The sequence below is a fragment of the Triturus cristatus genome, chromosome 3_2 (genome assembly GCF_964204655.1).
Source record: "Triturus cristatus chromosome 3_2, aTriCri1.1, whole genome shotgun sequence".
Lineage (NCBI taxonomy): Eukaryota > Metazoa > Chordata > Amphibia > Caudata > Salamandridae > Triturus > Triturus cristatus.
The window spans coordinates 815,182,370-815,207,511 of record NC_140584.1 but is presented as its reverse complement, the minus strand read 5'-3'; the positions used below and the strand labels follow the sequence as shown (position 1 = coordinate 815,207,511).

The window sequence follows — 25,142 nt, the reverse complement described above, 5'->3', positions numbered from 1 at the left end:
GCAACCATTGGGCGAGGGATACTCCAAGAGGGGCACCGGGCCAGAACCCTGTGCGCCTGCTCCACTGCATACATTGGCAATAGGACAGCTGGATCAACCAGACCCCGAAGCCATGATTCTACATAGATAGTAGCATCTAAGCCCTCCACATCTTCTGGAAGGCCCACAGGATGGATATTGATACAGCAGGCTCAACCCTCAGCATTCCCAGCCCAGCGATCCAGGAGCTGCACATGTTCCGTCAAGCAGACGAGTTGGGTCGTGTGGTCATCACCCTTGGGGTGATGTCTTGTAGGCCGCGGAAGTATGTTGGAGGAGCTTGTCCTATAGTTTGCGTTGATCTTCTTGAAGAACCCCAGATCAAGGGCCGGATTGTATAACACGAGTCACGGATCTCAGCCAGTGTCAGATTAAGCTTATTGGACAGGGAGCCGGTGGAGCAGGCAGCTGATATGGGGTCAGTAGAGTCTCCAGGCAGTGTGGCACTGCATTTATTGGATTGGTCCGATACATTGTAGATGGCAAATCACAGGTACAAGCTCCGGTGGCGGCTCGCTTCATCTATGTTCATCTTAAGGGCAACTATGAGGCCCACAAGGCACTCCTCTCAAGCGGGCTCGACATTAGCAGCCCCAGGATCCAGCCTGCACCTCGTCCTCCAGGGCTCCATCCGGTGGGTGGAGGCCACCGATAGACAGGACCAAGCGGGGTGTCCTATGGCCCACTCGGGCCTCCTGTTGGGTCACTGTATGTCTCTGGGCCAGCACGTCAGCACACCACAATGGCTGCACCCCCCCAGTCACATCTTCCCAGGATGTAGGTATGAGGCCCGCCAGGCACCCCTCTGGCAATGCCGGCACGAGCAGCAACAGGTCCCGGCACCACACTCCATTGTCCAGGGCCCCCGTGCGGGTCAATAACAGCCACCGCAGGTTGTGACCAAAGGAGAGGCTATGGTCCACTTGGGCCTCTCATGCAGTCACCAAATGTCACAGGGCTGATGTTCAGGCTTCTTCAGAGGCCCAGCGGACGTCCCACAGGTGGTTGCCTCTCCGCAGTTCTCTGCACCCCCTCCAGATAACCACCAGTGATGCAATCTGGCTTTAGGGGCCCCCGCCATGCTGCTCTCCAGGTCCCCAGCCACAGTATCCTAGGAGGAAGAGGAGGGCCTCCCCTTTCTGTGCTGCAACCTCACGCCCGGTGCAAGGCCATTCACCACCACGTGGCTCAGGCCCCGGTCCTGGGTCCGCAGGCAGTCCAGCTGCCCCTTGTTGGCATCAGTCTAGTGCGGCACAGGCAGCAGAGGAACAGGCTCAGCATTGCTTAGAGCCCAACAAGGAACAGGAGGTCAGGGGTTGCATCCAGCCACTGCAGCATTCCCTATCACCTGGCCCGCTGAGAACAGGTCTCCTTCTTTGGGTCTGTCCGACCATAGCCCGCGGCATCAGCCTTGAGGGGTCAAGGCAGCAACTGGGATGGGTCAATGCGAGTGGTCCTCCCCGGGCATCTCGGGTCTCCCCAGTCCCTAGAAAAGGGCCAGTTCCAGGCAGCAGACCATTTTTCTGCTGATTGCGGCGCTCTCCTAAGGTGCTGCTGCTATCCCTCACTGCTCGCCATGCTCCACGACAGCAAGTTACTTCACCAACAATAGTGCAGACTTCATCGCCCCCTTCACCGTTGACTCCAAAGACTACAAACCTACTGGGAAACTTCAACTTCCACTTGGTAGACTGGAACAACACCAACTCCATTGTACTCCTCAAAAGCCTTAGAAACATCTGGTAACACAACACGTCACTGGGCCCATACACTCCACAGGACATACCTGACTCAGTGTTCACTACCTTCAACAACATCAAAATCACCTACCAACTGTCCCTCTCACTTGTACTGATCACACTATTATCCAATTACTAATCAGCATCCCTCGCCAGTCACAATCCACCAACACAAGCCTGACAGTTGGAGCAGCATCATAGAATCCACCTGGCTCGACACCCAGCTCCAGACCCAGACCAACCCACCTGATGACCTGAACAACAAATTAAACAGCTAGATGAATGGATAACAAAACGGGCAGACTTCCTAGCCCTTGAAAACACAATACACAAAAAGGACCCAGAAGCAGGCTAGCTTGTACACTGTGGCATTCCACTCAACCAAACAACACTGCAAACAACCAGAAAGAAGATGGAGCACTAACGCCATGATAATGACAGAGAAACTTACAAAGCAACACAGAGAAGCTACCACCAGCAGATCAGAGAAACCAAGGAGAAGGCTCTAGCAGTGCACATAGACAATAACTCCAATAGCTGTAAAGAAATCTTTGCGATCATCACAAACTTGGCATCACCACCAGCAATAAGTGATGACTTCCACCCTCGGGGAGCACAAGCCTACCCTCTGTCTAGCTCCCAACTAAGGGAGACTAGGGCCTTTTCTACCCCTTGCTCATGGGGACTATTTCATCCTACGGCCACCCCTGTAGAGCACCTACCTGTGTGTAGGACAGACAGATTCCCTTCGCTTGTATCCTAACAGTCAAAGTACTGGGGTTGGAAATGAGGCATCCTGGGCCACCATCCACCAGAACCCCATTTTTCAGAACAGGCTTTCACCCTGCCTGGGACCTGTCTGTATCACCTTGCCCCCCTCTTCACTTTGGTGGGGGGGACCTGAACCGCCATTCTTGGTGTCACTCCCAGGTACCTTCTTGTGGACTCTGGTGCTGAGCCAGCGGTCAGCCTCTTTGCCATGTTCCCTGGGACCAGCGAGCTTGCTATATATTAGGTGTTGGCGTAGCTCTGGAAAACAATGATTGAAAATGTGCTCTCTTTAAAACAGATTGTACAGTTCCTCATAAGTGTTTACCTCATTACCATTCACCCAACGATCCAGTACCTTACTGAAATACTCAACAGAATCCACCCAAGACTGGCAGGGCAACTTCTGACTATCCCTGAACTTCAACCTGTACTTCTCAGGGTTGAGTCCATATTTTCTGACAAGGGATGTGTTCTTCTGGGGTATTTCATTCTGGCACCCTTCCCTAGGGCCAACGAAAAAAAACCTCCCTTTTGGCAAACCACTTGTCTATGTTGTCCCCCACCACGAAGCTAGGCACCAAGTATTTAGGTATGTGCATTCTCTTTTCTACAAGGGATGCTGGGATGTTGCTACCGCCATTGTTGCTGGACTCTGTGAGTTGTTTAGCTTTCAGGTCCACCTCCATCTGACCTATCTCATAAGCCAATAACCTTTTCTTCTCCTCCAAAGCCATCTGTGCTTTAGCCTTTTTCTCAACCAAGGCTCTCTCTGCCTCAGCCTTTCTCTTCTCCAGGGCCACCTTTCTCTCTACCAAGGTCCTCTTGACAGCTGGCTCTTTATTGGCAACCTATTGTACTCAAAAATCCCGCTGCAACTATGAGAATAAAAATTCACAATAGATACGTAAGGGCCAAGCAAATGTGAATATATGAAAAATACTTATTTATTTGAATAAAAACTGATATATTAACTGTAATTGCATACTGGGATGTTGCTGCCGCCATTGTTGCTGGACTCTGTGAGTTGTTTAGCTTTCAGGTCCACCTCCATCTGACCTATCTTATAAGCCAAAAACCTTTTCTTCTCCTCCAAAGCCATCTGTGCTTTAACCTTTTTCTCAACCAAGGCTCTTTCTGTCTCGCCTCAGCCTTTCTCTTCTCCAGGGCTACTTTTCTCTCTACCAAGGTCCTCTTGACAGCTTGCTCTTTATTGGCAACCCATTGAACTCAAAAATCCCCCCCAACTATGAGAATAAAAATTCACAATAGACACATAAGGGCCAAGCAAACTCGAATATATGAAAAAGACTTATTTATTTTAATAACGACTGATATATTAACTCTAATTGCATACCCTAAATTTTACGTTTATAGGGTTTAATGACAGTACAATCTCACTAATATCTTTAAATCATCATACAACACAACAGCCTTACCTTCGCACAACAAATCAATCAAACAACGTCATCACATAAATAGACTAAAATGACTGTTCATTGGTGAGCCAAAACTAAACTGAACATGGCATGCTACGTAAATATTAAACAAAATGATCGCAAAACAATTCATAAATAGAACCAATTCATTCTTTTTAGACCAAAGGTGTGGCTTGTATTGCTGATTCTCTCATCCAGAAATATAATCCACGCGCATTTCGGCAAACAAACCGCCTTCATCAGGAAAGCCACTACATATTGTTGAAGGTACCTGTAAATATAGGACATGTTATGCTTAGCCCAATCGCTAACATCTAAATAATTCCTAAAGATAAAACAGGTAAGTTTACAAAAGTGGTCAGAACCTTCACCATGATCGGGGCTTGAGGAATTAAAATGTTACACCAGCCAACATGAAGTTAAATCTAAATAAAGTGACTTCAAATCAATCCAATAATAAAACCATTCATGCAAAGTGTCAAGCCTCACAAGTCACGACTATCACCAACATAAAAGGACATAAACAGAAGGCTGCTACAAAAAATAGAGAGTAAAATCCTGATTTAGATGTGGTCAAAACATAAAATTAGTGCACCCAAGATAATAAGCTTACCGCTATAGCAGCGATTACTTAAAGCCATACAGCCCAGCCTAAAAGTGTGGGCAACCGCATCCACCTCACGAGCTATAAAGAAACAATACTGTATAACTAGGAAGGGCATTTAATAATGATGCCATTTATGCAAGAATTGCATGAGAGATAAGTAAATGGTATAGACAATATATGGTATATCAGCAATGATTATTGAATACCTTGTTGAAATAAAAAGAAGGATAACATGGGGTCACCAGTTTGGAGGCTACTGGATGTTGCCTTAAACCACGTGTGGTATACACAAGGTGTAGGTGAAACGTCTTACATCAATAGCTGCAAATAGAAAACAACTGCATTAGGCTGCTAGTACACCAGAAGGGTGTGTAACTCAAGATTAAATGCCCTCTATTAGAATCTTCAACATACTCTTCCTCTTAATGAGGTATCCCATGTCTGACGCAGAAATAGCTGGAATAGTGCGTCACTAGAAAAGAGTCAAATGTTTACCTGAGTTTAGGAATAATCTCACAAACTTGAGGGCAGTAATGGCGGAGGTGCCGTTAAAATCGATCTTATGGCACCAACAATTATAAAGGTGACTTTCAGTTCATCTTCAAGTAAGCTGGAAAAATCAGTTCTTAACTAAAAAAGAAATTGTCATGTTTTAGTTAAGAGAATCAATTAAAATAAGTAGACATGAATCACTGCGGTCGTGGAGATAGTCCATATCTCCAAGAAGTTATCAAGAAAAGATACAAATATTCTCATCAAGACGCAGTGGATAGTCCTAACAACAGAAACAGCCTCCAGCTTCAATTTGACCCGCTGCAGCTTGTGCTCCTCTCAGACCTCCTGTCCATCAGTTCCTCAGAAGACAGGTTTTTAAAGGACACACTGCTGCTGGCAGGGGACCTTGCTCCTGGGGTTAAGAGGTCCACTCCCCAGGCTGCAGCAGCTCAGGACATGTAGTCAGGCCACTTCCTTCCTCATCCGCTTTTTCTATGTCCACCTCCTCATCCGAAGGGTTCTCCTCCTCTTGCTCCTCTGCTTCGGCCTGCATCCTTCTGACTTTCTGGAAGGCTCTGACGGCTATTTAAATGTCCACCTTGGTTGCCCTCTTTCCCACATCCAGCCCTCTCTCCTTGCAGAGCTTCTTCAGCTCTGTCACCTTGAGATTGACAATGCTGATGAGATCCAACTGCATTCTAGCAAGAGAGAGGTGAGGTAAGACTCAAATTTGGAAAAACATTGGAAAACATGGAAGAATCACAAACTTAGGAGAATTTTTAAAACAATCATTTCTGATGTTAGATTATTTTAGAGATGTTTAGTTTTACACACATGATTGAGTGGCATTACACAAGCCTAAGTACTGGATTCGTCCACTAAGCACCATTGTAAGAAATTGAGTTATTGGCTGAGAGGAGTGGAAGCCCCACTCAAGCAACAACTGCAATCCTCCTCAGGGTGACCCAGAAAAGTCACTACATTGACCTTGCCTAACCCTCTGGTAGTTTGGCAGAAAAGCAGTCAGGCTTAACTTAGAGGCAATGTGTAAAGTATTTATGGAGCCCTCACACAACAATAAAGTGAAAACAAAACACAAGGGGGAAAAGAAAATCCCACACCAATTTAGAAAAATAGGATACATTTTGTAAAGTGTTGAAAGATTGCTCCTGGAAAGTGGATTTGACAGGGATACATTTGAGGACTGCCAATAAAAAGATATTGGTAAAAAAAGGAATACATGAGCAAAAGACATACAAGTAAAGGATAATATGGAAAATTAAATAAAGAACAGGTAAGAAAAAAAGAACGAGAAACAAAGGCACAAAATGAAAAAAATACACAAAACGAAAAAAGGTAATTAAAGATGAAAAAGCTAAGAGTTAATGATAAAGAAGCAAGTAAGGAGAGAAGTCACGAATACAAAACAGGCAAATAATTAGAATTAGGGGAAAACACATGAAGATTGAGAGCCATAGAGATTGATGAAATATTTCTGTTGACGAGAAAGAGACATCAGTAGAGTAACAAATAAAGAGAAAAGTAAAACATGTTTCAAAAGGAGCAAACTAAGAATGAAAAAGAATAACTAGATAGAAAACGGCAATGAAGCGGAGGTGTTTGCTGTGTCTTTATTTCTCCTATATGTTTGCCGTGTCTTTTACAGTTTTCCTGCTGGTCCAAGCGATGGCCTCAAAGAGCCGTCTACCCAGAGGAGAGTGCAACAGGCGATGGCTGGGAGCCTGGCCCCGGAGTTACTGCCAAGTGCTGGTGGTGTACGGACCAGCCTAGATGGAAAGGAACCCGTGACGGATGAGGACCAAGAGGCAGTGATGGAGGCTGGAAGTCATCAGCCTTTCGCGGACATTACGGTAAGTGTCAGAATGATCATCTAGATATGTGCGAAGGCCCTGCTTCTTCCCCTCACATCTGTAAAAAGGCACACAAAGCATTGGCAATCAGAGACCTCCCCCCTGTGCTCCATGCATCCTGAAAGGTGCCCCTCCCATGGATGTTTGTCAGAGACCTCTTGCCATTTGACGATACATAAAGGTATCAGATTCACCTCAAACAAGGCAAACCCACTCATGAGGTCCTTCCCACCCCCATTTGTAATGCACGTGACTTCCTTTACCAGATAGCTGAATAAAAGGACAAGCAACTTTGTGGTAGTTCTTCACACTGTGGGTCTCAAACACAGTCAACTTTCAAAATAAAGCTAGCCATAGCTTCCTGTGACTCACTGACTTCCACTCACTGTCCCCAGTCTCTGACACTCTCTGGTCGCTGACACCAATTCCTAAGTGCCACCACCTCAACCTGCACATTTTCACTGCATCCCCACCCACACAGTATACAGCCAACCCTATCCGAGCCCCGCTCTGATCACTTCATGAAAGTTCTCCACTTCTTCAGTTTATTTATTTTAAATATGTGAACACATTTAAAATGTATATATTTTAAATGCCATTTGTTCATAGACAACATTCCTCCAACAAGTATTTATTTAGCAATGTAGAAAGATGAATAGCAGTCATTGGCATGCATGCCTTTGCCGCGCACGTTTACAATGAGTCGACCTTTACAACCCATTGTAGTACATTGTGGTACATTACCACCCATTGAATATGGATATATATACATTATTTATATTAGATTGTTGGGCTCTTACCACCCAAACCTCCTTTTCATATTTTTTTTTTACTGTTTTCTTTTTTTTTGGAGGTAACTCAGGCAAAACCCCTTTTTTAATCCCATACCTTCTTTTACAAGTACCCGTACCTGAATCCTAAAACCCCTTAATACCTTTAACCCCTACCCATTCATGAATCCTTAAATTCCCTTACTACCCCATAACCCTACTTAATCCTGAAACCTCAAAAAACCCTTACTACTCCGTACCCATCCCTGAGCCCTAAAAACTACTTACTACCCTTTACCCTATTAATCCTTGAAGCCTTACTACTCCATACTCCCCTTTATACCTACCTATGTTTGAACCGTAAAAAGCCTTACTAAACCTTTCCCCTGCCCACCTATGAAACTTTTAAAAAAAGCCTTACTATCCCTTATCCATCCTTGAACCCTAAAACTCCTTTATTACTCCGTTACCCTACCCACGCATTAAACCTAAAAAAAATATATATATTTTTTTTTTAAATGACATAAATAATTTCTATCTATCTATCTAGATACATTTAAAAAACAATATTAACTTATATGCACTGTGAAGTTCCATGTTGGTAAATTCCCTAAAAATGGCCTGCGTGGTAAAGACTTTGTGGTAACGGTGCTGCATGGCAATGGGCGTGCGGTAGAGGTTACATTACGTCAAGGACCAAAGTGGCTCACTTGATATCTATCCCACATGTTAGTGTAAATCTTGTTTCAATTGTTCGGGACATCAGGGCAGTCGCACACATGTTTCAGGGGAATCTACTTTTCACCTACCTAGACACAATCCTAAATGGCGGTGTTTCTTCTTAGATTAACATTCACATCATGCAGGGTGGAGCATCAACACATTTTGCTCTGCAGACCTCCTGCAGGGACTCCAAGAAGACAAGGAGGGCATGGCCTGTTCAGAAGAGTTCAAATGTATTTCTAACACAGGATCTCATATTAGAACTCAGAAGAGATAACACATATTTTGCGGGATAGTGGGACAGAATGCATTTTATAGGCAGGGTTAGTGACCTGTTTAAACAGTTAGAATCGCTAAATAAAAATGAATTGAGCTGCTACTGACGTGTTATATTAATAAGACTAATTCTACAGCTGTTCAATACTGATTTGCTTTTTCTTTGCGATTCTGCAATGTACTTGGAAAACTTGAACATCACTCAGGTGTGGAAACACTAACACCTGATGTGCTTATCTCCCAGGATTTGTGGTGGTTGTTGCCACTTTGGAACTTATAAAAGGTATACGTGTATGTCACGACGACTGAACAGTATGCCTTAGAAATTGTGACATTTACAGCTCAGAATAGGTTGTATTTATTTAATGAAGTTTGGAATTATTTTTACAATACTATGATTAGGGTATCGTAAGTCCTTTTAGGAAATCTCTCAAAGGACTGCAATAAATGTGTAAGGTATTAAAAAAAATAATATACATGGAAGTATTTGATGATAAATGATTTCATAGTGTATGTAGATTACAGCATATTATTTTATGAAATGTCTTATTGTAAAATCACAACAAATACTACTAATAAAACATTTTAAACAAAGAAAACCTAAAAAGTAGATATTTAAATTGCCATATACTAAAATTGCTTTTTGTTTATCAAGGGCCCAATTTGCAAAAGAGCCCACAGAAAAGTTGGAAATGTACTCTTATAGCTGAACACTAAAGTACTTAGGGCCTGATTACGATGTCAGTCGGAAAGCCTCCGACCACTGGTCGGAGGTTTTCCGACCGACATGGTTGGTTTAAAGTCCAACCACCGTATTATGATGACAGCGGTTGGAGTTTAAACTGGCCAAGGAATCCGACGTGGTTCAAATGAGCTCTTTAGTCCATCGGGCAGTCAGAAAGTCCTCATAATCCCTTAAGAACGGCGTTTCCGTCATCGGGATTCTGATGTCCGTTTCCAACAGCCAATTTATGTCAGCCTTTCCGACATGGATTGGCTGTCGGAAACTGACTTTGGGGTCACCTAGTAGGTCCCACTGTCCCCTTGACCCTCCGCATTAGGCCCTGGGGGGCACCTTTGGTGCTCTCCTACACATCCCTGCACCATGTGAGGTGCCTGTCACACAGTGCAGGAATGTTTAAAAACTTCACGTTTTCAATGGATGCTTGTGCTGCGGGCAGTTTCAGCCCGCAGCACAAGCTCCCATTGAATAATGGAAGTTTGCGACTGCACCATGTGCGGTCACATCCTAATTGCGCGGTCGGAAGTGCCGACCTATGGTCGGGTGGTTCCTTCCACGAAACGCTGTCAGTCAGAGGCAATACTCGACCGACCTCATAATTAGGCCCTTATAGTATATCTAACTTTTTGTAAAATAAACAAATAATTGTATCAATATGGCTGGGGAGCTGCAGATGTCGCAGATCACCAAGAATACTCATGTTTTTCTATTTATGCAAACAAAAATGTAATGTTACACCACTAGAAGAACACATACACTCTCCCCAACTCACACTCAACTGCACCAATTTCAACTGCTCTGGATTTTGGTGGTCTGCCTCTTCTACTGTAGAGTACAGTCTCCTAAAAAGGGTACGCAGCCAACTGTTGTTTTCACTGTGACCTTCCTACTACCAGTCTCATCTGAGGGAAAGAGCTGCTGTGGACCTGGTAACGCTCTGACTCTGGTCATAATTTTAGCATCTGCGGGTTAGCCACCCGAGACACCTCGTTAATATCACCTGTGCTCCCATGTAAGAGAGTCTTCTAGAAGTCCTGTCATTACAAACCATACACTTTTCATTCTTTCCTTTTCCTTTGAAAGAATAAATATCTGATTGCAAAAACAGCCACGTTTTGATTGCTTTCTAAAAGCACATAATATAGCCCTATAACTCACTGAGGAGGGCTATACCAGCTGTTAAAGTACCTGAATCCAAGTTATAGGCCCGAGCTACAGGCGAGAGCCTATGATGAGGGTGAGGGTCTTTAACAGCAGGTGTAGCCCGAGGCAGAAGGGCTGTTAGGCTATTAGAACATTCCTCCCTTTATAGGTAGAATGTTCTCAATTAAAAAGGGAGAAACTTAAAGAGAAAGATTGTAATGTTGGAGCAGAAGGCTCATACCAGCCAGTATAAGCCCAGGGCTACTCCATTGTATTCAATGGAGCTCTCAACATTCCAATGTTCTAATCTGAAATTATCCTGAGAGCTAATAGGAGAGAATTCTAGAGTTTAGCTGCTAGAAACGTGAATGGTCTGCCTACTTTCGGGATGATTAAGAATAACTGGAAAGACAATGGGGCCTATTCGCAATCGAATTGAGGAGCACGGTGTTATGCCACAATTGGTAAGGCAGCGCTCCGACATTCTGAAAATGTAGGGATGCGCCGTATTTACAATAATACAGGACACCCCTGCATTTCCCCTAGTGCTGGTGCTAAATTTAGCTGCCTAGCGCCAATGCAGGCCCCCTTGCCCCATAGTGCAAGGGTGCCTGCGTTGCAGGGAATGATTGTTCATGTGCAGGAAGGTGTCCCTTCCTGCACATAAACAATCCCTAATGGTGATATGCAACTTCTATGTGTGCTACAGAATGCAGCACAGATAGAAGTTGCACCTCATCATCTAATGATGGTTTATGTGCAGGAAGGGACACTTTCCTGTACACGAACAATCACTAATGGCAATTTGCTCTTTCTATGTGTGCTGCAGAATGTAGTACATATAGAAACAGTAAAAACGAGGAGATATGAATCATTTCTCCTTGTTGCCCCAATTAAAGACCAGGTTTTCCATGGTCTTATTTTTGGTGCTGTCCCTCATTTACGCCAGCCTTGTAAATAGGGGGCAGCGTAAAAAAGCAGTGGGTGTTGCGGCGCAACGCCCACTGCAACACCCATTGCCCTCCCCTTTCACGCTAAGTGCTGCGAGACTAGGGGCATTATTTGCAAGAAGGCGTTAAGCCAAGTTAAGTGGGTTAATGCCACCTTGTAAATAAGGGGAAGGGGTTTAGCCACCAGAACGTCAAAAAAGTGACGTTCTGGTGGCGATAACCCCTTGTAAATATGCCCCAATATTTGAAAGACTGAACATGTTTCTTCTGTTCGATTATTGAATATTTTAGTGAATGCTATATATGGCAGCAGCAGCCCATATGCTAGTAGAACCTGGGCATTCAGTATATACTCAAAACAATGGTGCACCTGGAATTCCTTCATATGAATTTTGAAGATAAGAAAATACATATATTCTTAGCATACATTGAATGTAGTAAAACCGCTAATACACGCTAGCCATATGGGTGCCCTTAATTAAACCAGAAAAGTATAATATCTACACATATAGTGAAGTAATGTCACATATAAGGCGCAATAAGCCGACAAATCAACAAATGTGCACTGTGTCCTAGGGTAAAAAACCAAATAGAAGTGAATAGGCGACATTTTGGTGTACAGGCAACAACTTTCGATATGTATTTAAAAATGTACACATTTACGAATCCATGAAAATGGCAAATTGTTTTAAGACAGTGATAATTAGTGTGCTTTGGCGTTGACGGCATTTTGAATTCTTTAGAAAAGTTGAGTTCTCTTCAGGACAATGAGATAACAGGGACACCTGATTAGAGGGTAGTCAGGAGGTCTTGATTGGAAGAAGGAACCAGGATGTGTAAGAGTTCCCTTAACTCCCAAATTGTGAAAGCTAAAATGTACCCACCCGGTTGAGTTTGCAACCAAGTGGTGTCACCATGGACGAACGACGTGTCCTAGGACTCCGTGGGTCGGTTAGTAGGGGAGAAATGTCCTTTTAGTAATTAATGTATTTTGCACAAAGCCAGAATAGAATCCAGGCTGCCCCTGGTTAAATCAGTGCAAAAGCAGGAAGTGGCAGAACATTATTGTGCACAATAATACCTCTTATAATAGTATGTTATTACGTGAGACAATAATTGCTTCCAGTGGTAATGATTGCAGCATATTTTTTTCTTTACTTGCGGTACCAAATATCCTTTACAGAAGCAAAAGGAGTCTTCAAAGAGCAAAGTCAAGAGTAAACCAAAGAGTGGAAAGGTAGCAAAGCAGCCAGCGGCCCCAAAAGAAACGAAGAAGAAGGGCGACAAGGAGAAGACAAAAGAGAAGGCCGCCTTTGTAGTAGGTAAGATGGAAAGGAGCCATTGAAACTGAAGATTTTATTTTTTACACGATCAGGATCCTGGTTCTGAGAAATGAGCCTGTAAACATGTGAGCTTTGACTTCCACTGCAGAGTTCCACGCCTCCTGTAGAATGGTCTGTGATCTGTCCATGCCCTTTAAGGAGCTCTGGATGGCCATTAGGAGTTCTCAGTGAGGCATGAAAAGCAGAGAGATAACTAGGACAGGCCATGGAAAATCATTGTCCTCTTTAGATGAAGCCTTCATGTATCGTGGAAACCAGCATCCCCTTCAAAGAGAAATAATTGAATGAGGAAGGGCGAGGAATACAATAATTCAGCCTTCCCACAAGGAAAAACACACTTTCTGCTGATCCAACTCGGGCACACAGAGAACTAAAAGTCGCAGACTTTTGTTCGAAGATATATGTTTGACTGGACTGTGAACAGACTGCCAATTATTTCAGACCTATATCCTTTCTGATAAACACACTGTTAGGTTTTTTAGGGTTCTGCTGCTTATTTTCGGAGATGGGGACTGGACGAATTGCTGGGCTTTTCATTTATGGAATACTTTGAACATGTTTTTACAACCTGGATAAACTCCTGAGAGGCCTATTGTAAGCTTTCTTATTTCAATGTTTTTTAGTCATTCTTTATCTTGCAATCTTGAAAATCTATGCTAGGCCTGGAAGACGGAACCTAAATAACCTTCACATGTATCACAAGGAGGTGAAATGGTTTAGGACCTGGCTAATTGATAGGGCACAATGGGTTTCAAAGAATGAACTCACACTAGGCTGGGAAAATCATTAGAGATGGTCTTTCAGGAATGCTATGAATCTTTGCAAATCTCAGATCTTGAGCTAGTAGTGGAAGCAGATGAGAGAGAAGATTAAAAAACGATGTAAAGATTGATTAGATAAGTAGCAACTAACATTTTATGCAGCTGATTGCAGTAGTGCATGGAGGCACAAACCTCACACTGGGAAGTCACATGATGGTGGCAGAGATATTTAAGGCCGTGACTTAACACTCTTCCCCGTCAAAGGTAATCTCCATAGGCCTTTCAGTCACACAGAACCTGGCCCCCTTAGCTGGCCATGAAGTATAGGCACCTCAAACCCCATGTGTAAACTGTACGTATGTTCAAGACATTCATCCACCCCTTGACTTGCATAAAGTTGTGTGCAGGTGCAGCAACCATTAGCCTTAGAAACAGCTCCAGTATTTGTGAATATTGCTTCTTGTTCAATAAAGACTTACTGCTTCCCATCTAATCTTTACCCAGGACAGAGGATGCAGAGGTAGGGGGGGACACACAAGCATAATAAATAGGTAAACAGGTAGATTCCAGAGTGCAGGCTAGCTTAAAGTGTGTGTGTCCCCAAAACGTGCCTCGTGCTCTGGGTGACCCCTAGGTACCAAATAGTCCTGCTTCAGAGGAGCTGAGAAACCGGGCAATTCCTTTGAGAGGCCCAATCTAGTCAGATAATACCAGCACTGCAACAAAATGTATTTTATGTAATCATAATTCCCTTTGAAACAGTTCTGTATCACTTCATGCTTTTAAAGTAACTGTCTGCCAGTAGTGATGGTAGTACTGGCGCATTGATCTGTGGATGCCGTGCACAGAGGGTTTTGCCAAGAGTGTTGTCTTTCCGAAGCCTACCCATTCATTCCAAGAGGAGGAAGCTCGCCAATGCGGAATACAATTATGTGTTCCAACCTTTGGGCCGTCTGAACTAGTCAGAGATATTTGTACCTGTGCTTACCAAACGTTTTTCTTTTTCACAAACTTCTAAAGAGGGAATTTGTTTATGAAACACAAATAATGTATGAACCTGACTCCCTCTGAGATTTTTCTCTCCAATTAGGATGGGTAGACTAGGTGAGTGACCAGGCAGTCAGAGTACATTTTCTGACGGCAGAGCCAGAGAGGACACCACCATTGAAAAACCAGACTCAGAATAGGAGGGGCGGACCGAGGGTTTGGCAGACATTTATGATGGAGTACCCTGTTCGCCAAACTCTCAATCAATCCCTATGCATTCATAAGCACAGCTCTCACATTCACAATAGTTATTTAAATCGTTTTCAATCCTCCAATGTTTAAGATGTCCCTAGCTTTTCAAAAATGTATTTCCTTGCCACCACACATGCGCGAGGTGCAATCACCAACCTGTGCCTCTGTCTTGAGTGAATCAAGGGCCCTTTTAGCAACTAAGGCAACCAGAAGCATCAGACATTAAGGTGGCAAGAGGACCTACAGACTGCTAATTGTGGCATTTGAGCTCTAAAAGTGGCCAGTTATTGCCTTCACCTAAATATGAGCCTTTTTACAAGGAATTGGCTCTGAAGCACTGAGGGAAATGGGACACTCTGCACAGTATGTACCATGCCTCTCTAGGTTATGTGCTGTAGGATCACTATTCCCTGTTATTTTGGTTCTAATTACTTTTCAACAGGAAAGCCAAAACAGAAGAAATCAGGGAGAAAACGGAGAGCCTCTACCAAACAAGAATCAACTAACGAGATGGGTATGGAATCACAGACTGAGGAGGAAGAAGGTGACCCTGGAGGTACTGTTACCGTCAGACATGCAGAGCCAGACATCACCGTCAGCCCAGCGAGTCGAGGTTCCACTCCTTACAGGTCTCCATTCGAAGAACCTCAGCTAAGTGAGACTCCTCCTGCTGGGGAGCATCAGCTTGCTCCTGTGGAGAATCTTAAGGAAACAGTTGCTGAAAGTCAAGTTCCTGTGAAGAGAAGGGAGACATCTGCTCACCCAAGTATTGCAATAAGCCTCATGTCAGGAGACACTACTAGCAATTCGTCAGAGGTAAGAATTGTTTACACTGAGAAATGTATAACAGATTCCAAGTCTATGAGTTTTGTTCCAAGCCCCTACAGCACTTGAGGCCTATGAAGGCCTGCAATGTCTTCAGCATTGGAGTCTCACTGAGGTCACTACGCTGCTCATTGATCTGGTGGTCTGGGTCAAGTTTAAGGCTGCCATTTAAAAAGTTGTAAGAACTAGCATATTCGTAGCACAGTCCAATATATTCAGATGACTTACTATACACATTTATTAAGATGCTTCCATCTGTGAATGCATTAAGACAGGGTTCTCCAAAGTAGGTACTTGAGGGCCGGATCCATGCCAGATTTTTAAGATAACTTAATTTATCTAAATGGGGATATGCTAAAAATCTGGCATGGATCCGGCCCTCTAGGACCGACTTTGAAGATCCCTGCAATAAGAATTAACGGGTTTAATGATGATAGGAGGTGATGAAAGAATGGATGCAAGCAATAATGAGAAAGGTCCACAAATGTCTCTAACATGGGGAAAGATGCTGAACATAGTTTATCGGCCTAATGAGCAAGAATATCCGCTGTGAAAAATTATATGAACTCTTTGTCCTATGCATTATTGGGTAAGAGGGATTTCTGTTCTGTCCACACTTCTTTTAAGTTTAAGAAGAATTTTATTTTCATTTTCAAAGAGAATATATATGAAGAATACAAATAAATGAAAACCCAAAGGTAAATGGATATATATCACATTATGAAAACATTTTGTAAAAATAAAGAACAATAACTTTTATGTTACAAAAACATTATTGGAAGAAGAAGCATATTCCAAACTCTCGAAAAAAAGAGAAAGAGGAAAGAGAAAAAAGAAAAATGGGGAATAAAAAGAGAAGAGTTCAAATGAAATTCCATGGAATACTAGAACCGTAATTTACTGGGTTATATATAATATAGAGAACCATTTCTGTCACGTGAATTAAAAATAAAGAACAAATAACATATCAAGATCTTATATCGTACAATGTGTAGACTTGTATACTTTGTTAAATATGTCTATATATAGTAATAAATGCATATTGAAAACATGTGAGCAATCAGCATACTTTTGGGCTTATTTATGAGCCCTTACGTCAAATTTACGCTGCTGTTGCGTCACTTTTTGTGACGCTGCTGCGGCGTAAGTAATGTGCCACATTGCATATTTACAAAGTGGAGCATCTAGGCACATGCGTCACTTCGTAAACCCCTTCGCTACATTATACTTGCGTCTGGTATAATGTATGCAGGGTAGGCGTTCCCCCGCAAGAAAGGGTCTTGGGAGTGGTGCAGTGAAATCTATGAGATTTCACTGCGCCACTTCTAGGACGCCAATGCGTCAAAACCTTATGCCTGCCTCATAGCAGGCGTAAGGGTGATGCAGTGCTATAAACATAGCCCTCCCCCTGCATTGCTGGAGTTGTGTCACGCTTCCGACACAACTCCAGCAATGCGTCAGTTTTGCTCCCACAGATAAGTCAGTAATACTGATGTATCTGTCATTCCTTGCGACACGATGAGTCATACGGAAAATATAATGCATCCATCATGTGGCAAGGAGGGCGCAGTGAAAACTGTTGCATCGCTGTTTTCTTGCAGCGATGCAACAGTTTTCATAAATAAGGCCCTTAATGTGGCTGGGAAAAGTTTGTGCAGTTTGTGCATCATGGATATGTAAACAAGGAAAGTTGACACTAGATCTATTATAGCGACATTAAAAAAGCAACAATTCCAACCTTCATAAAGACTACCTAGAAATATATTTGTGAATGAGAAAGCAACATTAGTTTTTAAAACACAATTTGTCTGAGACCAAATCAGCAAGTGCTCATTAACATGACCAGTAATTACACTGCAGTATAGAATCAATAATCTATTATAAAGAAAAAAATAATGTTTGATTTCCAATTGCAGTTTGCGAAGATTCATGAATGTTAAGCCACATTTTTTTCCTAATATTATAAGGACCAGAAGTGTTTCAATTGTGTTCCCTTAATTCTTTGAGCTTTGATTTTTGTCCGGCTTCAACTGGGCTTTTAAATAATGTATAAACATTAGATGTCTTAGCAGTTGAACTTAAAATACAAATAGTTGAGTTTAGAAAATCTCTACTGGAAAATATCAAAGGTTTTAGCAAGCCATCTATAGTTTTGAAAATGGGTGATGACACAGAAATCTGCTTTGGTGAAAAAGATAAATATTCTCTAAATGAGAATGATTTAACCAAACAGAGCTAAAAGGATTATCAGTATCTGACAACTGATATAATTGTTTCAAAATGACAACATTATGGTAAGCTCACAAATCTTGGAAATGTATCCCTTCTTCATATTTACTTAGTATTAGTTTGGGGATTTATAAGATGCTCATAAAAAAGTGATTAACAAAGAGTAATTTTTCTTAAAAAAGGAGGCCAGACTACTTCTGTGCATCATAAAAATCATGTATAAAATTACAGGGACCCGCATAATTTTAATCAAATCGAGGCAAGCCACACCAAGACAGAAATAAGGGGTTTCATTTTGCGATTACATTCTCTGTTCTTTTCACACCTTCATCACAACTTTATCAAAAATAACTTTAATAGTGTCATTTAAAGAACTTCAAAAATGTAAACCCATATATTTAATTGAAACCGGATTCCAAATAAAGCACAACTTATTAAACAGAAGAATTTTAGATTTAGCTCAAATGTAACGTATATTCTGAAAAAAATAAAAATCTTTTAACCTCATCTAATGCTGGTGTAAGAAATTGAGCTACTGGTTGACTGGAGTGTGAGCCCTGGTCAAGCAGCTACCACAATCCTAGTCAGGGTAAGGCACAAGCAACCCGAAATTAACCTGTGCTCACGCTCTGGTAGCTTGGCACAGAGCAGTAAGGCTTAACCTGAATGCAATATGTAAAGTATTTGTGCAACACTTCAAACTGTAAAAACTGTGAAAACACCATGCAAAAAGATCCCACACCAGGCTTAGAAACATATAGGAGATTTTATTAAATAAAACAAGACCAAAACTACAAAACTACAATCAGTGAAACCGGATATATTGAATTTTAATGTTTTATGGTGAAATAGAGTCAAAAATCACAAAGCGCCAACAAGGGATCTGATTGCATCAGACCGGGACAAAGTCACAAGTTCAGGTCGGCTGCAATGGAGTGCGGGCTGGCTACAGGGACCAGGTTTGGCCCGCTGAACAAAGTACCTTAAATCCTATGACGGGGCTTGTGATGCGAAGTCAGGATGTGGAGTGCAGCTGTGGGGATGTATCAGTTCTGATGAGCTGCAAGCTGCGAGTCTGTGATGCAGAGCCCAGTGTCGTCATTGAGCTGCCGTTGATGAGAGATGTGAGGACCTTGGTCATAAATGCGCCACACCATTGGTGATGCATCGGTTCGGAAGATGCAAGACTTATGCAAACTTTCTGCACTGGGCCCAATGCATGCAACAGCAGCGATCTATCAGTTCTGCTCGAGGATGCACCGCTTAGCTAAGGAGCTGCATTGCTTCAGCTCGATAATGTGCTGCTCAGCAGAGAAGATGCGTTGGTTCTGCTGGTAGCATCTTAGGCCCACTTTCAAGGGTCCACAACTGGGGTGGCACCACTTGGCAGGGTAGACTCACAGATGGCAGAGTCCAGATGTAAGGTTGATGAAAGCCTGCTATGTCCCTGATGCTTCAGATCAGGAGACCAGATAACTAGCCCATTGAGTCACTCTAGGTTGAAGAGATGGAGGTCCAGTCCTTTTCATCCAGGCAAGAGGGCAGCAGGTCTGCACAGAAAAGCAGGAGTCCAGCATAATAGCAGTCCAGCAGGGTGTTAGTCCTTCCAGCCGCACAGCAGTCCTTCTACCTGGCAGAGTATCTACCGGTGCAGATGTGCAATGAAGTGGTCGTGTCTGGGGTCCTTCTCTTATACACAGTTGTGCCTTTTAAATAGGGAGAAACTACTCGAGGCATGTCTTTGAAGGGCAAAGATGCCCCACCCTGCCAGCTCTGGCACCACACTATCTACAGGGGTATGCAGCCCTTTGTGTGGCTGGGTCCAACTCCTCCCTCCCATTGTGCCAGGATGGCCGATTAAGACACTCCTAAGATCCCATTCTGTGTGGCTGTCTAGGTGGAAGACACACACACACCTGCGAACTACACCAAGTCATGTGCCAAGTACAGGCACGAAATGGCTAAGGCAAGAAAATGCCAACTTTATATAAATAGCATTTTCATAATTGTAATTTAAAATGTGACTTCACCAAAAGTTAGGATTTTAAATTAGGTTTACAGAGACACCAACCATGAACCAGTTATATAAGCATCCTGGGACTGGTTTCGGGGCATCATCCATCATCAGCCAGGCTAACTTGAATCCCGTGGTGCAGTGAGCATGGGACCCACGTCTGGGCATAACCTTCCCACTTAGGGTGACAAAAGCAAAAAGAACAGATGATGGACGGAATGCTGAACAATGCAAACATTCACCCCCTGTCACAAAGATCTGGGTTTAATCCATTATCCTTTTGCTCACCATGCCACCCCAGTATGGACCCAGCCATATGCAAATCAGTCTTGACCCTGCTCCTCATGGGAACAGTCCAGTCCGAACTGCCCGACTTGCCAAGCCAGATCCTCTTGTAGAATGTATTTACAGGCCCTGGGTACATGTAGTGCCAATTTACTATGGACTAATAAATACATTATAAATGTGAGTTGGGTGTAAGTGAAGTCTACCATGTTTTAAGAAGAGATAGCACAAACACTTTAGCAGTAGTTAGCAGAGTCCTAAGTCTGGCAAAAAAGAGATCAGCACAAAAATGGAGGAGTAAGGCAAAACATTTGGGCATGACCCTGCAGAAAGGGCCAAACTCCAGCATGATCCCGCCCCCTCCAGCCAAAATCCAGGGTAGACTAATCAATGCCTTGAACTTGGATGAAGGCCCTTTAATTCAGGGGGCCTTATCAGTTTTACGCCTCTCTGAGCTCAGTTGGATCCCTCTGTCTATACTCTCCTGGGCCACTGACCTGACCAATGGGAACTTTTCTCCTCATCTGTGGACCCCATCTGTGCAGCACCTACCCACAACTTGCTCGCAGATGCATCCTAGTAGCCAGACAGTACCACCATGGCCAGTAAAGTGATGTGGCCCATTCCACCCCTTGGATAAAACCTCTGTCCCCAACCAAAGGAAAATTCTGCCCAAAAGGACAACAACCAACAGAGATCACTGACAGCTGTCAGTTTTCAGGAGCCAGGCCCTGGCTTATCTACTGCCAGGTGGAAGATCTAAGCGCGCCGTAGAGCTGGCAAGGAGCTCCCAATGGGCTCCTGAGGATTCTCTGACCTCTGAGATGTCTCAGAGTAGGTAGCAACAATCGAGGTGTGTACACCCCAATTTCACTCTACCTCCCACCAGTTCAGGGGTGGTATCCTGAGACTGGCTTCTCAACCCAGGGTCTGTACCCTGAGGCTGAACTGGGTACAAGGGTGAGTCCTCCCTCATCCTGCTCCTCCATCTGGGCCTCTGTACCTTCTTCTGCGGAGTGGTACCCCCAGAAAACAGACCTGATAGGCCAGCTTGGGCGGCTGCCCCGTCCAGCTCCCTTGCCACTGTGGAGCCCCCACCAGTGAATGGTCTCTTGGTACAGACTAGGTCCCTATGTCTGTACCCCAACTGGGAGCAATCCAAGCACTAGGATTGGAAACGGGGCACTCTGCACCTCTGCCCACCAAAACCTCCCCTCTTACACTTAGCAGGAATATGGGAACCCTTTACCCCCACATTATCCTGGGACCTGTCTGAGTCACTGTGTACCCCCCCCCCCCCCCCCACTATGTTGGGAAGAACCTGCACCACCCTCCTTTGGATCACTCCACAAAGGCATCCCAGACTCTCTGTACAAACTCAGAGGTCAGCCTCCTTTGCAAGCTCCCTCAGGTTAGTAAACTTGCAGTCAACCAGGTGTTGGCATAGCTCTGGAAAACAGTGACTGAACATGTGCTCTCTGATTATCAAATTGTACAGCCCCTGATAGGTGTTAAACCCAATACCCTTATTTCACCAAATCAGGACTGTGGAGGCAGTTTCTGACTGTCCCTGAGCTTCCACCTGTACTCTTCCGGGGTGAATCCATACTTCTTGACAAGGGTCTCCTTCATGGGGGGGATACCTCATCCTATCCCCCTTCTCTATGGCTAGTAGGTTGTCCCTCCCATCACTAGATATATACCTCCAAAGGTCAGCTCCCCAATCCTCCTCATGGATCCTGTGCATCTCTAGAGCTACTTTATATGCCTCAAACCACCTGACTATGTCATTCCCATCTTATAGTCAGGCACCAAGTCACTGGGTATGTGAATCCTTCCTTCAGCATTGGTGTTAGACCTGGAATCTTTTGGGGTGTTTCCCCTGTCTTTTTGCTTTCCGGCCTCCTGCTTTGATGGTATGCTAACTTTGTTTTGTCTGGTTTAGTGTCTCTGCACACTTTTTCACAGCTATTCAGTGCTAAAGTGGAAGTGCTCCTACTGTAAATTGCATTATGATTGGTTTTCCATGATTTGTTTACTTGATTTACTAGTAAGTCACTAGTACAGTGCACTGTGTGTGCACCGGGCCTATAAATCAAATGCTACTAGTGGGACTGCAGCACTAGTTTTGCGCCCCACACAAGTAGCCTCTCTAAGGTGTCTCAGACCAGCCACTGTAGTGTCTGCACGTAGTTTGTACTGCCATGTCGACCTGGCTAGCGCACCCATTTGCTAGGCCATAACTTTCCTTTTTCATACATGTAAGCCACCCCTAAGGTAGGCCCAAAGTAGCCTCATGGGCAGGGTGCATTGTATGGGAAAGGTAGGACAGGTAGTAGTGGGTGTTACATGTCCTAATATTGAAATACTATGCATTTTGTTATTGACTATTGAAAGGCTGTCTTTCCCATAGGTAATCATTGGAGCTGCCCTGTAACATTTTACAAGTGTAACTTCCAAATGGGAAAAGATAGAGCTCAGAATTTAATAACACATATTTTAGTAAAGGTTGTTTTTGTGTGTTTGAAAATTCTACTTTTAGAAAGTGGGCATTTTCTTACTGAACCATCCCGTGTACCTCTGTCTGACTGTGTATTCACCATCTGGTTTTGGAGTGAGAGGAGCTGGGGATTTGCTTTCACACTAGACAGTCACAAGGGGGATTGAGGTGTGTCCTGCCTTCCTGGGTGACTTATAGCCAGGCTGAATAGACCTTTCAGCATTTCGAGTGGTAGGAGGAGTTTAGCACATGAATAGGCTGTGTCTGCACTGCACAATGCTGACTTCATCTCCTGTGGTAAAGCTGGAATAAAGAGGACAGAACTGGTTTCTACTCAGCAAGAGGGACTTGCTGCCTAAAACTTCAAAGGGAAAAGTAGCATAAATAACGGGGCCTTGACCCCAGAACTATAGAACACTTTTGGACTAAGGACCCTGCCAAGAAGAAGAGCTGGAAGAGCTACCAGGAGGAGTACTGCCGATTTGCTGTGTGTTGTTTTGTTGGGTTGGCCTGCAGCTGCTTCTGTCTTGGGAAGTAAAAGGACTGTACTTAACGGACCCAACAACTCTACCAAGCTGCTGCTTGCACCATGACCTGCGAGCATCGCACTTTGCACCGCTTTGCTTCATATTGCCGCCCTAGTATCCCTGACAACGACACTCCATGCGGACATCGATGCCACTGCCTGCACTGTGGCCTGGGGGCACCCCTCGTAAGTTACTCAATGCACTGCCCTGTCCCAAACTGCAGCCTTGGCCTACTGATGCCAGCACCATTGACTCCAGATCATCTACCGACAACAGCACTTCAGCAATGATGATGCCACTGCTTGCACTGTGACCTGCCAGAACCGCAACAAGCACCGCCCCTCTTTGCACCACAGCCCTGGTCTCACTGACGCCGTCACTGAGCCGTTGCCTGCACCGCGACCTGAGGGCATTGCATGCCTCACCGCGACACTTCACACCGCAGCCCCAACACCTGCCAGTGCTCCTGACTTCAACCTCATGGAGTTCAATCTGCAACGTGTGTAACTTCAAGGGCCCGACGACTCCTGCACCGATCTCCTGGACCGACGCCTGCCAACGCCACCTCTCCATTGCTCATCGCAGGGTCCACGACTCCCTGCATTTCCAAGGTATTTTTTGCAGGTCTTCCTGACTCCCTAGCTGGCCCGCGATGCCATGGTCGGGTTGAACTGTTGGATTTGTCTGTTCACGAAGCCGTGATAGCCCAGGTCGGAGCTATCGACTTCAAGGAACTATATTTTATGTCTATTTTCGCAATATTCATATTTTGATTACTGCATGTTGGATTTTTATCGTTTTGGTCTTGTTTTACGCAGATAAATATTGGCTATGTATCTAAAACTGGTGTAGTGTCCTTTTCTAGTGTTTTCACTGTATTATTTTTTGTGCTGGGTGAAAATGCTTTACACATTGCCTCTGAGAAAAGGCTGACTGCTCTTACCAAGCAACCAAGGGGGTGAGCAGGGGTTATTTTAGATGTGTAATCCCCTTACCTTAACAAGACGGAAGGATCCCTACTGGGACACGGTGCATACCTCTCAACCAGAGACGCACATGACTAACAATTAATCACTGTAGTTTCACTGCCATCATTCCTGCTGGACTCTGACAACTGTTTTGCCTTCAAGTCTAGCTCCTTAAGACTAAACTCATGAACCAGAAAGATTTTTCTCTCCTCTATCTGAAGTTTGACCACCTGCAGCCTTAGCTCCCTATCAGCTTTCCTATCCACCAGCTCCTCTGTGAACAGGCCTTGGGGGGACACACTGCTTTCCACTCTGGGAGTGTTCTCCAATTCTGGAAGCAAGAAATTATCCTCTCTTGAGTGCTGCATTTCAGGACCTGCTTCCAGGTCCCCTTCCTACTCCTCCACATCACCCTCCTCATACTGGTCCATTGTTGTTGCCAGTAATTGGAGAATCTCCCCCAAGGCCCTCTGAGCTTTCTGAAACCCCAACCTGCTGGTGCCCTCTTTGGTTGAAAGTCTCAATTCCTTACAGAACTCCTTGAGCTCAGCCACCCTGTAGCACTCCAGTCTGATGATCTCAAATTCCATTTCTGTAGCTATGATCACAGACAGTGAGGTAGGATGGGAGTAGAATTGGAAAAAGCAAAAAGAGGGAATCGGGGAGAATTTAAACTTGAATTGGTCTTAGATATGGGATGGTAGTGTTAACCAAATTACTGTATGGCACTGCATAAACACAGTTCCAATCCTCACCACTGAACACCAGTGCAAGAAATTGGGTTACAGGTTGACTGGGATGTAAGCCCTGGTAAAGCAGTAACCACAATCCTTGTCAGGCTAAGGCACAAGGAAACCCCAAATTAACCTGTGCTCAACCCCCTGGTAGC

At 44.1% G+C, this 25,142-nt stretch overlaps 1 protein-coding gene across 2 annotated transcripts in view; it reads left to right on the top strand.

Annotated features, from left to right (window-relative positions):
- Nucleotides 1-25,142, top strand: part of KIAA2012 (KIAA2012 ortholog) — a 747,606-nt gene that overhangs the window by 646,416 nt on the left and 76,048 nt on the right. For both annotated transcript variants that reach the window (XM_085648973.1, XM_085648972.1), the window contains exons 20-22: nucleotides 6,754-6,958; nucleotides 12,746-12,884; nucleotides 15,348-15,721. In XM_085648973.1, the coding sequence (XP_085505099.1) occupies nucleotides 6,754-6,958; nucleotides 12,746-12,884; nucleotides 15,348-15,721 (718 nt within the window). The remainder of the gene's footprint in view (nucleotides 1-6,753; nucleotides 6,959-12,745; nucleotides 12,885-15,347; nucleotides 15,722-25,142) is intronic.